The following is a 16,788-nucleotide window of genomic DNA, read 5'->3' on the forward strand; positions in this document are numbered from 1 at the left end:
CATCTGAATAGCTGCAAGAACAAAAATTAGACTTTCTATCTTTGTTGATCAAAATAATACAAAAAAAATCACACTTATTAACAACTTTTGGTGTTGGTCTTCATAACCTTTTGTTAGTTACATAAATGTAATCTCTTAACTGTACAATGCCACAATGTATACAACTCTCAGTATATATATCCACAATATGTATCCAAGAAATTTCAATTTCCCCAAAATGTATCCAAGAAATACCTATATCAAACATGTGCACTTTCTATCACAAGAAAACCATTTCAAAGAAATTGCTATCACGATTTCTTACAAAATCATCTAGAGAAACAACCATGCATACTTTTCTTTTTAGAAAAGAAAATAGAGTGACCCATTTCCTCATAAGTAACACAAAAGGAGAAAGCAGAGCCAACACCTAAAAGAATGCTTTCAAATAGAAATGTATTTTTTATTTTTTCTTAGAAGCATTTGTCTTGTCCCTCAAACCTCTTAAAAGTCCTTCACTTGTTCCTTTTTCTAGACCCATAAAATGATGGTCTCCAGATCATGATTCTCGTAATGTTTCATACAAACAAAAAGAAACATTGCATCAAAAACTATTTAGTATGAAATATAATTGATTTCCTTTGGATGTTAAAAAAAACTTGAACAATTCATCTACCAATAAGCCCAAAAGTGATATAAAAACGACCAGAAAATCATGTTGTTCCACATACTGTAAAACCACAAAGATAGTCCAGACATCTTTATTTGAGCTCAAGGAAGAAACTCACATGGCGACAACTTAGGGTATGATAATTATAATTATGAAACGTCTTGTTATATGGAATATAAACATCTCATATAAATAGTGAGTGATGTATCTTCATATGCAAGTTTCTCAATATTGGCGTTGAATTATATTTTATACATGCAATTTATATTTCTTAACTTTGGTAAAATAAACTTAGAGAATGTTTGAATTTGGGCATAAAATAAACTTAATGTGCTGGTTCTTTCTTGTGTTAGATGTCTCCCAAATCACAATTCTCTATTGTTAAGAAATAAGTTATTTAGGTGTCTTTGAGTGGGTTAGAAAGGTCAAAGACTGAGATATATTTTTCCTAGACCACATGTGTCATTCATCTTATGTGGGATTCTCTTAGAAACTCCTTAGCACTTGGGATTGTTCTTATTTATGGTCTTGTGTGAGGTGAGATGGGATGTGTAGGAATTTCATAATTCTTTAATCTATTTTGTTATTTGAAATTTATCTCTCACAAGAGCTACTTCGTTATAGTTTGTAAGTTTTTTGTGTCTCATGGGTACTAAACCCTAGCTTTAATTTTCTTGTTAGAAATGATTCCAATGATAGAAATGAATTTACAACATTGGGAAGGATTAAAATGTATAGAATTGGGAAGGATTAAAATGTATAGAAAGGTGGTATGCACCAAAACATTAATCTGGTACTAGATTGGGACTGTAAAATTTCATGTGGACACTTAAGAACTCACATGAATGTCTTCTTTGGGTGCTAGTGTCCTCTATGGAAATTACTATCTATATTTTAAGGAAAAGTTTTATAGAAAAGTTCCCTCAACCTTGAGAGTCTTACAGTGTCTAATTGGTTTCATTAGTAAGTGCCATGCATTAAGTTCTATATCACATATTGCTTTAGGAGGTGTATCATTGCATGGAATTAACACATCATCATTATAATTAGTGAAGGGTTTGTACCTTTTGGTCAGGTAACCGCTTTTGAAGGTTGATCCTTGTGCTTAAGTGTTCTCAAAGGTTTTGTTTGAGTGGTAAGCATGTGAATGTGTCCTTCCACAAATCCTTATTTAAAAATTTGATAGTTGGTAGTTTCATTAAGAGAGGCAACTCATAATCATTCCACCATTTTTGGATTTTTATGGGTATTTTGAGAGTCCCTAAGTTTGTATGATGTGCATTTGAGTTTTATGATTTTCCCATCTTACCTTTATGTAGTGTATACAAAGAATATGAGCATTGTTGTGTGACCAATTGTGTTTTGGATTTTGTTTCTCATTTCACAAGTTCATCATGGTAAGTTCATTCATTATTTATAATTATTTGATTTGTTTCATCTAATTCTTATTGTTCTTGGTTCAGATTGTATTTCTTTTTGCATCAATAGTTTGGATTACACTCTACGATCCATCATCAATATTAATTAAATCTCAAGGAGTAAAAATATAGTTAGTTGCAGATGTAACGAGATTACAAAAAAAATGTCTAAGGAGGGTTAGTGGAAAGGGTAGATATTGCAATTCAAACGAGGAGATATGAGTCAAAACCAAGACAAACAATATAAAAACTTAGGAGAGGGGAGTCAAAAGAACAACATTAAGTGAAAAAAATTTGATGAGATAGACTAAAAATATATGTGCAATTTAATCATAAAACAAATTTTTCCTCAATTGGTGAATTTCTTTTATCAAATCCAAATGTATTTACTAATGTTAGGATGTAGTATATCTATGACTTTGGTGTAGGAATGTGCTTCTTCAAGTACAATTTTAACTAATGTAATCTTTTCTTTATATTTAATGAAGAGTAGCCACCCTATTAATGGTGTGAATTATCTATCAAATGAAAAAAATGAAGGTTGACATGCTTTCCTTAAAATGATAATAAAAGACCAAAAAAACAAAATTTAAAGCATGCAAAGACTAATGTAGCCCAAAATTAAAAAGAAAACAATGAACAAACCAAAAAAATATTGTTAACTCAAACTAAAAGACAAACAAACAAGAGAACAAGGAAGAAATAATTAAAAGTTGAAGATATAGAGTGTGAATAAATGACAAAACTACATGTCAAAATCTATCAAAAGAAAAATAAAAATCATAAAAATATATATAAATAAAAAAAGTATGATAATTTAATTATTTATAAAGAAAGAATTTGCTAAATAATAATGGAAATTAAATTTTAAAAAATAAGAGAGATAATAATGAGGAAAGAGAATAGAGGAAAGAAAAATAATGAAAGATTAGTAAGAAAAGAGATAAGATTTTGTGTGTTTACTTCTTAGTTTGGCTTAAAGTTTTATTTTAGTTTGCTCATTTTCTATTAAGTCGTAGGATGGTTTAGCCTTTGCTTTTTTTTTAGTTTTTAATTCATTCTTCTTATCATTTTTTGAGAAAAATAAATAATTGTAGATGTTTCTAATAGTTTATTTCATTACTTTTGTTTACTTAATGCTCTCTTTTTTACTTCCTCTCCAACTCCTACTCTTAATTTTTTTTAATTGTTTGTTCTTTCTTCTTTCTTATCTCTCATTGTTTTGAGTGTATGATATTCCCTCTCTACTGACCCTCCTTAGACATGTTCTTTATAATCTACTTAGATCTCTAATTGTCTATCTTGGCCTAGTGCTAATGAGATCTTTTACATTGATAATAGGCAAAGCTATTTCATTATAATTTTTGCTAATAAGTTGGATACAAACATTGTACAGAAAAATAAAGCTTGGTTATGTTTGGCTTTGGGCTATATACCCAACTTTGAATCCCTCTGTTTAAACCTCTAATTTATTATATTCACTTTGCTCCTTTCTAGTTTCCCCTCTAACGAACCACTTTAGAATTCAAAGTTTTAGAGGTGATTGAAATCTAAGATAATAGGCATCTTCTTGAAACACGATACAAGGCCATACAAACATCCTGGTCTCTCCATTGAGTTTTTGTTCTGGTAGATTTAAGAAAAGATCCTCCCAAGAAACTCTCAATTACTACCTCACATTGTGTTCAGAGTCAACAAATGGTCGTACAAGACCCTATCTCTATACATGCTAACATTGATATTATAGGTCACTTTACTTTAAAGTTTCATAGTTCTCTTATTTAAGAAAGTGTTGCTTGTAACAATTTTATTTTCAAATAAATTTTATGTTTGGTATCAGTTAGAAAGGCACCCTCAAATACACTTAATCTTTTTTCTTGGTGTCAATATATTTCCCCTATAAGTCAATTTTTGGTTTTAGTTTATTCAAATTTCCGAAGTAACTAGGAAATATATCCATTCTATTTTCATACAAACAAAAAATTCAATTTACAACATGTTGTTTGTAAACTTGACTTCCAAGAAATAAGGAAATTGCTTTCATATACATGTGTGTGTATGTATGTTTGTTTCTGTGTGTGTGTGTGTGTGTGTGTGTGTGTGTGTGTGTGTGTGTGTGTGTGTGTGTAAAATACATAGAGCATATAAAATATTAGGATAATAAACAATACACATGGAAATACAAAAAGAGAAGCTCTCTATAAGAGGGGGGATTACAAATAATAGGTGGATGCAATATTCAAGAAAGTGAATCCACTCAACCACAAAGTGCAATATTCAGGAAGGGGGAACCCACTCAATCACAAAGAACACACCTAGAGAGATGATATCGAAGATGGCTACATTGAAACATTGGAAACAACATAAAGCATAAGAGCATGTAATATAATAGAGGAAGGACTTAGAAAGAGGAGCACCTTTGTCAAGATATTTTTAGAGATCATCTAGTTTAGTGATGAAACGAAAAATCTTGAGGAAGTAGTCCTATAAAGAAAATTTATCCTCATAAGCAAAGAAGTATTCATTATTAGCATGGAATATACGAGCATAGAAGTGTATGTATCATTAGCCACTAATAGTTTGAAGAGCTCTTATGCATCCACTACTAAAATTAACAAAGTTGCCAAGTCTACTAGAGATAATGTTAAGATTGGTCATTCCAATCCCCCTTAGCAACCTTTCCCCAATTGTGTGAAGCCACCACGTAGTTTTCCACTACAAACATCCATCAGGTTGACCTGTAACTAGAATAAAAACATAAAATACTAGCTTATGTATTATTCCATCATGGAGATGAGAGTCAACAAAATTAAAAATTGAATTTATTGAATATGAGAAAACATTTAAGGTTGAGTTTTCACAGATTATATATTATCATGTTGTATGTCTTTAGTTCTTATATTTGTATATCATTACTTTGGAACCTTTTATGTTTTTCTTTTTCTTTATAAGACTATTTAGAAAATGGTTTGATGACATTGAATACTTTTCATAATGCTTATATAAAAAAACTTTGTATATTTATTCATTTTAATTTATGTTTATTAATTTTATTTTTAAAAATTATTAAAGTATATTAGATTCTAACATTTACTTCTATTTTATATATTCAAAACTTGGAAATAAAAGCTTCAAGATCCTTTGTTTCTTAAGAAGATTGTTGTATTTTTTTTAAATACTCAAATTACTATTCATGATTGTATTTTAGAACTATTGAGATCATCATATATATCTAAAATATAAAAGAAAAATATAACTATATAATTTTTTAAATTACCCACTAGCATATAATTTTAAATTATTATTTTTTATATTAAGAATTAACAATGAATAATATCTGTAGAAACATTTTTAAATTGAATTGTGAATTAAGATTTTACTAATATACTATAATATTAACACTATTTAACATATATTATGTTTAGATGAAGCCTTTAATAGTCAAAGTAACTTTCACTCTTCTATTTTATTTTCCAATTGTTTAGATTATCTTATCTTGTAATAGTTTAGGTTATAACTTATACTCTTTTAATTTATTTTGTAATTATTTAAATTACTGTAAATTTAGTAACTATTTAGATTTTGTAGATTAGATCTAAGACATTTTTTTATTCTTAGACTTAAAAGTTAAAAATTTTAATTTGTTATTTATATTTTGTTGATTATTTTATTATGAAAGGGTACAATATTTACAAAAGAAAGATTTTAAGGAAAGTGAAAATTGCAAAGTTTCCAATTATCCCCTATACGAAGCCAACTTTAGCATCCCTCAATTAGTAGGTACAATTCATCATTGCTAAAGTTTTTTATAATGACCAATTTATTTATTTAATGTGGGAGGATTGAATAAGAGCAATATTTGTGAGATAAAATATAATTATTCATTAAAAATATATTTTACTTTCTACATTTGGAAGGGCCAAAATAGATAGTTTAGTTAGAAGTTCAACTGATTAAACATTATTTTGAATTTTTATTTTTTTTGATCGGTAAACCCCTTCGGATATATTAAACTAATAAAAATAAATATAACAAAGTGCCTCTGTTCAAATAGGCACTGGTAGGAAAGAAGGGAGAAGAAAACCTCTAGTCTTGCCCGAGACCAAAGTCCTATTTTATTACATACTTAAAAGGGGCATACCCTAGTAGGCAATTCCAAGATATTTATGATTATCACAATGAGAGGAAAGAATCCTCTTTTGAATAAATTAACTTAAACTTCTTTTGTTGATTCTGCTCAACCCAGTATTCAAGAAGATTGGTTCAATTCGATCATCCAAATCCACATGTATGCCTCCTTTATTTTTATAGCCTGTGTTACATCCCCTTGCTAATCTGCTACTCAAACATGCTTAAAGCAGATGTAAGGACTAGGAGTAAAATCAAATGATAAATAGAGAACTTGCGAGGAAGACAAAGACCAATGTGGGTATCCGGGTAGAATAAATTATTAGATTTAAACAATAAAGGAATTAACCTCAGATTATTAAATAGCCCATCTTTTAATAATCAAAGCAAGACTTTAACTTAAAAGGCTATATCTTGCAGAACAAGCATACCTCTATTAATCTAAGAGACCTTCAATTTTAATAAACAGTTTAATGTCTATCAAGAGATTCCTAACCTAACTTGTTACAATGAGTCAATATGAAATTTCATATAAAAAGTATTATTTTAATTATAACCTCTACATATGCTCTGTTCTAATGTCCTGATTACCCTTCTAGGGCATTTTGAATTCTTCCATTATGCTAAGAATGCTTCTTAAAATTTGATTATTCCACATGATACAGACATCTATCACTCCTAAAAGTTAAATCCAAACTCTAGGAATACATCTTGCTTGTGGAAGAAGAGGAACATAACTCCAAGAAGACTACAAGTCACTGATGTAATCAAAATCAAACTAACTAAATATGCCTATCACCATTGGAATTTAACCATACATTACTGCTGCCACATAAGGGTAGAGCCCCAAAAATTGTAAGATAGATGTCGATACATTTGATGCATGCCAAAATAGATACACTGATGCCATTTGAGAGAGCAGAGAGAAAAATAAACTCAAAACTAATATAGACTTAATATATATTGATTTCATTATATATTTACAGAGATGCAGATACATAGATTTCTGAGCTACTACTTAATAAACCTGGCCAGTTGTTCAACATCTGGAAGAGTTACCAGCATGCTTATAACAGACAGCTGCCCAACTAACCTTAATACACGTAAAGACAAAATGTATACCCTGCTTCCATACTATACTTCCTAAGACCATGACATAATCATATTCTAGACTGGCTTTGATTTATACCACCTATCTAACTAGTAAGACCATAGCCCACAATAACAATGGAAGAGAAAAAGGAACAGGTCAAAAGGGGCAAACTAGAACCTAAGGCTGAAAGCAGAAAAGGAAAAACTTTGACCCGACAGCTGAGTAAACAAAAACTAGCATACCTTACTTAGGACAAACCAGCAACCATTTATTTCTAGAAGACCATAACAACTTCTGCAATATCATTGGGGTTGTCAAATTGAAAGAAAGGAAAGAATTCAAAAGAGTGCTCTTGCCTACTAGACTTTTCAATGTTGGGAGTGCAGAAATCCAAAGCATCCAAATTCTCCAGCTCCACACTCGGATGAATGTAGGAATTGAACAAACCCAGGTAGTTTTGGAACCATGCCTTGCCTTCATCCTCTAGTATCCCTCTCCATCTAAGGAGAAATTGTATACTGAACTCCATCTTCGGCCATACCAAATTAAAAACTACATGTTCTCGGATAACAAGCGAAGGTCACCTCGGTACTATGGCCAAGTCCAAACTCCGAAGGGGTGAGCCATATACATCTCACGGAGAGGAATTCTAAGTTTCTCGTCCAAGCTTTTGATGGTCTCTTCCAAACCCACACACCACACAAGATCGAATACATTTCGACATAGTCTAACTATAGCCCATTTGTCTACTCTGGCTCTTGCCAAACACCTAATAAAAACCTTGATAATGTCGTTGTTTGTTCTCCATGTGAAGTAGTATTTGAAAAAACCTTCTCCTAGGGCTCCACTTACCGCAATTCTTGTCATATTGTCCACTAGTGTTAACACTCGATTCCACCTCTCAGGCTTTACTTTGCCATGGAAAGCCATAGCACACACTTCTGACATGTGGAAGACACAAATATTGGTGTCCATTGTAGGGGGAAATAGATGCAAAATGAAAGAGACTTTGCGAGAGCCAAATTTAGAAGGAAGAATGAAACGCTCAAAGGATTGAGAAAGTCCTTGATGCCAACATCAACTCATACACTCCACCTGATGTCACTATGAAACTCTCATGATGGAGGAGGGAGAAAAGCCATAGTGGAGAGAAAACAAACAAAGAGAAAAAAGGAAAAAAAATGATGAGAGGATATGAATCGAAGAAGAAATGAAAGATAACAAAGAAGGCTAATAATCATGGAAGTAATAATGATTCGCATACTTCACTTAAGAAGAGAAGGGAGTTCTAGATAGGAGACCCCTTGATACTCTGTTATGCGAATCTGTTGATTAGATATAACAAAACTATTACTACGTCTCCCCCCTATACATGTTGTCAGAGCATTAAAATAGAGCACTAAGGATAGAATAAAAGGTGGAACATTATTTTAAATTTTATGTGACAATTCAAAAAAAAATTAAATGAATTTTTTTAACAAGTTTATTTTACTAAAAGTGTTAATATAACTAAATGAAGATTTATTTATAACATGATAATATTTGTATTAATATATTTATGTTTGAAATACATTTTTCTTTTATTACATATGTCATTCATTAAAAATACATATAGATCAACTTTATACAATTGCATTTGACTAAAACATATTTAAACTAATTTCATTCATTTGCCAATATCTTTAGTACTGTACATATAGTTCAAAGTTGTCATGATAGTATCATGAGTGCTTGTGTCTAGATAAGAGACCCCTTGATACTCTGTTATGCGAATGTGTTGATAGAAGGGAGTTCTAGTTGGAGACCCCTTGATACTCTATTATGGGAATGTGTTGATTAGATATAACCAAACTATTACTACGTCTCCCCCTATATATGTTGTCAGAGTGTTAAAATAGATCACTAAGGATAGAATAAAAGGTGGAACATTATTTTAAATTTTATGTGACTAATTCAAAAAAAATTAAATGAATTTTTTTAACAAGTTTATTTTACTAAAAGTGTTAATATAATTAAATGAAGATTTATTTATAAGATGATAATATTTTTATTAATATTTTTATGTTTGAAATACATTTTTCTTTTATTACATATGTCATTCATTAAAAATACATATAGATCAACTTTATACAATTGCATTTGACTAAAAAATATTTAAACTAATTTCATTCATTTACCAATATCTTTAGTACTGTACATATAGTTCAAAGTTGTCATGATAGTGTAGTCATGAGTGCTTGTGTCTAGATCATTCAATATCTTTTTATGTTGAAAGATACTTTCTTTTAAGTTTTCAAAATGGAAATAATAAATATTTTTATTTACCTTACATAGATATTTTTAAATATAAATATGCTTCAAAGAAAGTCATAGTGAAAACTCCATCATAAAGCTTGTTCATATCCAACAAAGTAGTCATTCCATCCTCTTTCCTACTTCAAATGAAGTGAAAAACTTTATAAAAAATCACAATACCATGTAAGCTTTGTCTACCTTTTAAAAAAAAAGCCATTCTACTCCTCATAAATTAAGTTGTAGATGGGAAAGTATTGGCCACCCCCTTGTAAATAACACTATAGAACAAGAGCTTTGATCGAGCTAGAGTCCCTACCTTATGTTAGAAATGAGCGCTAGATTTGTTTTATGATTAGAGAAAAATCGACAAAGAAATATAGTGATAAGATTTAGCTAGATAGCCTAATTACTCTTTTATCGTATCTAAATAATTTAAACAAATTTTAATAAATTAAACACTTACTAACATTATTTAAAAAGTAATATTATATTGAACATTTAATACTTATAAAATTTATTAATCATAAGTTTTAGAAACATACATATGATACTATTTTTTATATTGTAGATTAATGGTGCATATCTTTCATTTTGTATTATAAATTAATATGTTTGTCCTTTACTAATCTTCTTTGATGGGAATGTACTTTTTAATGCTCCCCTTGACTGGTGTGGTAATGTGTCTCTATTTAAAAGCAAACTTATTATTTAAAGAAATTATAAGATGCATTTATAATTTCCACAATTCATATGAATGTTAATGAGCTCTTTTAAAAGTTGATTGTATAAGTTTGTTTTCACCATCACACTACATGAGAACATAAGATTTAAAAATATGATAAATTAATTTTGTATATCATGAAAGATTTGGACTAATGTGAAAAATGATAGAAACTTTTTGATTTAGAGATTATACATTTAAATAATCATTGGATTGAAAATATTTTAAATTGACATTCAAATGAAAATATTGTAAAGAGCAAGAATCCCTGCATACTGTGAAAAGTATAACAATAGAAATTATATATTGTTCTTTTAAACACAAGAGTTAGAATTATTGTCACTACATATTGAAGATATTGCACTTATCTTATTTGTATTGACGTAATTGAAAACTATAAATATATATCAAAATTATAAATAATTTAAATAACAATATTATGCTATATATAATCCTAGTTTAAAATTAGCCTCTAACACCTTGGAACGATTGGTGAGATGGGACACGTGGCAATCCTTATACAATTATATCTATTGTTTTGCCACGTTGACAATGTCTTAAGGAAACTCGTCACATTTACAGTCATCTGATTGTCACTTTGCTAGCTTACAGGAAATCATTCAATTGTGCATTTCATCAGCCGAAGGAAATCATTCAAATTGTGCAGAGGTTTAGATTTATACAGCCGAAGGAAATCATTCAATTGTGCATTTCATCGGAATAACATTTATTTTATTGGATTTCATCGGAATAACATTTCAAGCTTCAGGAAATTTGGGATGAAAAGATTTGCACGTTTAATCTTTTCCATCTTCAATTGGAGTTAAATCTTTAACATGAGGAATTTTGCGATGAAAAGATTCAAATCACTCGATCAATTCTTGAGTTACAAGCGAATAGATGATTAAATCGATCAAATAATTAAAAACACACCTTGCATAACTGATTGAATTTCAGTTGCCTGCAATTTAAAACACAGCTTGCATATCTGATTGAAATTCAGTTAAGACTCTTGTACAGCATTGAGCTTACAGCGTTTCGAACTATACTTTTCAGGGGAATCCAAAATTTCCTCATCATCGTCCCACTCTGAAAAATCTTCCAGGTCCGAACAAGAATCTTCACCAAAGAAAATGGCCGATTTCTTTGCATTGTCACCTGAATCTGGCCAAGGTTCAAGATAAGTTCTACAAATTCTCTCTCCTTGTATGTAGATTTCTTTCAGGTTAAAATCCCTAGAACTCTGGAACCCATTCAGCTCATTGATTCTGTTTCTTATCTGAATACTGAAGAAAAGATTTGCATATTTATGGCTCCCAATTGCAACCTTTAACATGGTCTCAATCCCCTGAAGACAAGATCTAGTGAGCAGAAGATCATGTGGCGTGAGAAGATTACCCAGAAGTTCCAGACAGCCAAGATCTACAAAATACTCCACCTGTTCTTCATTCCCACCACAAATTGCATTAGAAATTGCCAATGCCGCTACTTTCTTCACATCGATTCGCCCTTCTGAGATGAGGAATCCAACAAGGGGAAGAAAAAGATGTGCCCCAATTAGAAGGTCAATTTCATCCTGTGTCCCTCCTGTGATGCTGGAAATGATCTGACAAGCTTGGATACGAAGTTCTGTACTGTTGATTTCCTCCATTGACAAGATTTCCGAGAATTGGGAAAGCACTTTGTTGCTCAGAATGTCATCATAGATACCAATCCGTGCAATGTTTGCAATGGTTTTCATCACAGGGCTTAAAACATCCAGACAAGAATGAAAAAGAAGTTTCACAAGTTTTGTATAAATGCCAGTTTGCTCAATGGCCGATTTACGCTCATTCTCTCCCTCGGAGTACTGCAAAACAACCGTACAAACCAATTTGAGCATTTCCTCATCTTGTTCCATTAAAAGAAGGGGTTTCAGGATTTCAAGAAATTTAATGGTCTTGTCAATGGACTCCCACTGTGAAATTTTTAACATCAGAAACAGGGCATCCCGGAACAGGGAAAATCGAGCTTTTGGGCGATGGTGGACATAAATTTGTAGATTGAAGAACATCATTTCATTCAAAGAGATTCGATCTGAGCACATCACATGAGCGTCTACAAGATTGGGTAATGCCCAAATTGCATGTTCTTGCAGATCTTCGTTGGGAGATTCCAAAAGCTTCACAAATTCAAGGGCTGCCTCACTTTCTATCAAAATGAATATGTCTTTCTTACCCAAATATCTTAACATGCGAGCTGCATGAGTTTGGAGCTGGGGATGATCTGTTCTTCTCAGATAAGCAACCAAAGTAGGTACAATTTGTTCGTTGATGTCTCTATTCTTGAAGTTGTATACTTTTGGGAGCTGGATCAGAGCTGCAAACTGTCTTTCTGGATCACAGCTGCAAAGTTCATATATAATTGATGGCAAATCAAAACCCAATTCACCTTCACCTGTCGTTGATTGTTCAATGTGATTGAAATTCATTTGCAGATCAAACTTAGCCTCATGTTCTTCTTCTGCGAATCGGGTACTTCTATTCGAAATAAGAAACTTTTGCACTGGGTTTTCTGCCCTCAGTCTCACCATATCTGCTGAAACAATGCTCCGAATTTAACAAAAACCCAAATCCTAAGAACACAAGAATCGATGGGTCAATAATATTAATGCCAAACAAACTTAAAAATTTAATTCTCTGTATATGGGACTTCTGATTTCTACAAGTTGTAAAGTAGAGAATTCATTCCTTCCCAATTTGATTTAGTTGTAACAAGAATTGACATGAAAAAGTTTGGAAGGCATGTCTGCTTACCTTGGAGGTTCTTAATTTCTTCAGCTCCGGTAGAACTCCCTGGTCTCTCAGAAACTCATGAAATCAAAGAAATAAATGACTGAAAAGAAAGATTTCAAATCACCCATTATCTACAGTCTACACCATTGTTCTTCTTGCTCGGCGTTTCGTTTCTTCTCCTCTCTCACTAATCTAGTAATCTTGCTCTCCCTACAAATTTTATGAAAACCCACTGGTAAAGAAAAAAGATAGATGATAGAGTACTGAAATATGTTATATAAGCGTGTTGCTTCGATCAGAATGTTAACAAACAAGCATGGTAAAAGATTCAGATTCTATCTATTCCTTTCAAAAATTGATTGTACGCCTTCAAATTGTGATATATTTTGTCATCTATCTTTCAGTTTTGTGGTATATACTTCAGTCAATCTATACGAAAGTTTGCACCCAATTGAAGTAGATGGGTTCAAACTATATATATATATTGCATTTCATCGGAATAACATTTGAAACTTCAGGAAATTTGGGATGAAAAGATTTTCACGTTTAATCTTTTCCATCTTCAATTGGAGTTAAATCTTTAACATGAGGAATTTTGCGATGAAAAGATTCAAATCACTCGATCAATTCTTGAGTTACATGCGAATAGATGATTAAATCGATCAAATAATTAAAAACACACCTTGCATATCTGATTGAAATTCAGTTAAGACTCTTGTACAGCATTGAGCTTACAGCGTTTCGAACTATACTTTTCGGGGGAATCCAAAATTTCCTCATCATCGTCCCACTCTGAACAATCTTCCAGGTCCGAACAAGAATCTTCACCAAAGAAAATGGCCGATTTCTTTGCATTGTCACCTGAATCTGGCCAAGGTTCAAGATAAGTTCTACAAATTCTCTCTCCTTGTATGTAGATTTCTTTCAGGTTAAAATCCCTAGAACTCTGGAACCCATTCAGCTCATTGATTCTGTTTCTTATCTGAATACTGAAGAAAAGATTTGCATATTTATGGCTCCCAATTGCAACCTTTAACATGGTCTCAATCCCCTGAAGACAAGATCTAGTGAGCAGAAGATCATGTGGCGTGAGAAGATTACCCAGAAGTTCCAGACAGCCAAGATCTACAAAATACTCCACCTGTTCTTCATTCCCACCACAAATTGCATTAGAAATTGCCAATGCCGCTACTTTCTTCACATCGATTCGCCCTTCTGAGATGAGGAATCCAACAAGGGGAAGAAAAAGATGTGCCCTAATTAGAAGGTCAATTTCATCCTGTGTCCCTCCTGTGATGCTGGAAATGATCTGACAAGCTTGGATACGAAGTTCTGTACTGTTGATTTCCTCCATTGACGAGATTTCCAAGAATCGGGAAAGCACTTTGTTGCTCAGAATGTCATCATAGATACCAATCCGTGCAATGTTTGCAATGGTTTTCATCACAGGGCTTAAAACATCCAGACAAGAATGAAAAAGAAGTTTCACAAGTTTTGTATAAATGCCAGTTTGCTCAATGGCCGATTTACGCTCATTCTCTCCCTCGGAGTACTGCAAAACAACCGTACAAACCAATTTGAGCATTTCCTCATCTTGTTCCATTAAAAGAAGGGGTTTCAGGATTTCAAGAAATTTAATGGTCTTGTCAATGGACTCCCACTGTGAAATTTTTAACATCAGAAACAGGGCATCCCGGAACAGGGGAAATCGAGCTTTTGGGCGATGGTGGAAGTAAATTTGTAGATTGAAGAACATCATTTCATTCAAAGAGATTCGATCTGAGCACATCACATGAGCGTCTACAAGATTGGGTAATGCCCAAATTGCATGTTCTTGCAGATCTTCGTTGGGAGATTCCAAAAGCTTCACAAATTCAAGGGCTGCCTCACTTTCTATCAAAATGAATATGTCTTTCTTACCCAAATATCTTAACATGCGAGCTGCATGAGTTTGGAGCTGGGGATGATCTGTTCTTCTCAGATAAGCAACCAAAGTAGGTACAATTTGTTCGTTGATGTCTCTATTCTTGAAGTTGTATACTTTTGGGAGCTGGATCAGAGCTGCAAACTGTCTTTCTGGATCACAGCTGCAAAGTTCATATATAATTGATGGCAAATCCAAATCCAATTCACCTTCCCCTGTCGTTGATTGTTCAATGTGATTGAAATTAATTTGCAGATCAGACTTAGCCTCATGTTCTTCGTCTGCGAATCGGGTACTTCTATTTGAAATAAGAAACTTTTGCTCTGGGTTTTCTGCCCTCAGTCTCACCATATCTGCTGAAACAATGCTTCAAATTTAACAAAAACCCAAATCCTAAGAACACAAGAATTGATGGGTCAATAATATAATGCCAAACAAACTTAAAAATTTAATTCTCTGTAGATGGGACTTCTGATTTCTACAAGTTGTAAAGTAGAGAATTCATTCCTTCCCAATTTGATTTATTTGTAACAAGAATTGACATGAAAAAGTTTGGTAGGCATGTCTGCTTACCTTGGAGATTCTTAATTTCTTCAGCTCCGGTAGAACTCCCTGGTCTCTCAGAAACTCATGAAATCAAAGAAATAAATGACTGAAAAGAAAGATTTCAAATCACCCATTATCTACAGTCTACACCATTGTTCTTCTTGCTCGGCGTTTCGTTTCTTCTCCTCTCTCACTAATCTAGTAATCTTGCTCTCCCTGCAAATTTTATGAAAACCCACTGGCAAAGAAAAAAGATAGATGATAAAGTACTGAAATAAGTTATATAAGCGTGTTGCTTCGATCAGAATGTTAACAAACAAGCATGGTAAAAGATTCAGACTCTACCTATTCCTTTCAAAAATTGATTGTACGCCTTCAAATTGTGATATATTTTGTCATCTATCTTTCAGTTTTGTGGTATATACTTCAGTCAATCTATACGTAAGTTTGCACCCAATTGAAGTAGATGGGTTCAAATTATATATATATATATAAAATCTTGCCATCAATTTTTATTAGAACTTCTTTATGTTTATTAAATTGTGTGATTTTTAGGCAAGAGCTTACAACACAATGATAAATTGTGAGCCACTTAATTGGGAGGTCTTGAGTTCACACCTACTTAAGATTAACTAATAAATCAAATAATTAATCACAACAAATAATAATAATTAACGTTGGCCTCTTACCAAATAATCTTGATTAAATGATTAAGTTTTGAATTGCATGTGAATATAATGTACAAATGACGTTTATCGTGAAATTAAATCATGACATTCAATTTTAGATTTGAACTCACTTTAAAAGGCATACTTAACGTCTTTGGTGTTTGTGCCCTATAAGGTCTTGCACTTGATCCATCTTGTGATGTTGATTTGATATGTTTTTCATGATATGCAAGTTGAGTGTATACTTTAGTATGCCATGTGTATAAACCTTCTCCCATGTGTTTAGTTTGGGTATGTTTATTGCTTATGGGTGAGTAAATCTTAGCATTCAAAAGTTTTGTACTTTTGTAGATGTGCAAAGTGCTTAAAGCTAAGAATTTGACTTTGTTTTTCATTGATATCTTTGTAGGGATTGCGGAATGCCAAGTGGTCAAAATGTGTCATTTCAAAACACGCACCCTATACCATGCACCAATAATCGCTCAATCAAAAAAACCAGACTTGTGGTTAAATGTTCTTTTTTTGGGCTTCTTCAACAGTGGCAATTGGGGGTATCTATGACAAAACTATCA

The 16,788-nt window shown here is 32.1% G+C and overlaps 2 protein-coding genes across 2 annotated transcripts; both read right to left on the reverse strand.

The window, feature by feature from the left end:
- Window positions 1-11,190: 11,190 nt before the first annotated feature.
- LOC149578865 (importin subunit alpha-1b-like) lies at window positions 11,191-13,267 on the reverse strand. The gene is made up of 2 exons (XM_089807775.1): window positions 13,100-13,267; window positions 11,191-12,918 (listed from the first exon to the last, which is right to left on the reverse strand). Exon 2 carries the CDS (start codon window positions 12,874-12,876, stop codon window positions 11,308-11,310), a length of 1,569 nt encoding a protein of 522 aa, XP_089663901.1. The 5' UTR covers window positions 12,877-12,918; window positions 13,100-13,267; the 3' UTR covers window positions 11,191-11,307.
- A 515-nt stretch (window positions 13,268-13,782) lies between these two features.
- On the reverse strand, window positions 13,783-15,353 carry LOC149578866 (importin subunit alpha-1b-like). Its single transcript, XM_089807884.1, has one exon. It carries the CDS (start codon window positions 15,351-15,353, stop codon window positions 13,785-13,787), a length of 1,569 nt encoding a protein of 522 aa, XP_089664010.1. The 3' UTR covers window positions 13,783-13,784.
- Between the last annotated feature and the right edge of the window lie 1,435 nt (window positions 15,354-16,788).

The sequence above is a fragment of the Cupressus sempervirens genome, chromosome 1, assembly GCF_028749045.1.
Source record: "Cupressus sempervirens isolate cs-2001-9-10 chromosome 1, ASM2874904v1, whole genome shotgun sequence".
Classification (NCBI taxonomy): domain Eukaryota; kingdom Viridiplantae; phylum Streptophyta; class Pinopsida; order Cupressales; family Cupressaceae; genus Cupressus; species Cupressus sempervirens.

Bases quoted from the DNA above. Each gene is read 5' to 3' on its own strand.
- LOC149578865 (XM_089807775.1), bottom strand. From the start codon at position 12,876: ATGGTGAGACTGAGGGCAGAAAACCCAGTGCAAAAGTTTCTTATTTCG.
- LOC149578866 (XM_089807884.1), bottom strand. From the start codon at position 15,353: ATGGTGAGACTGAGGGCAGAAAACCCAGAGCAAAAGTTTCTTATTTCA.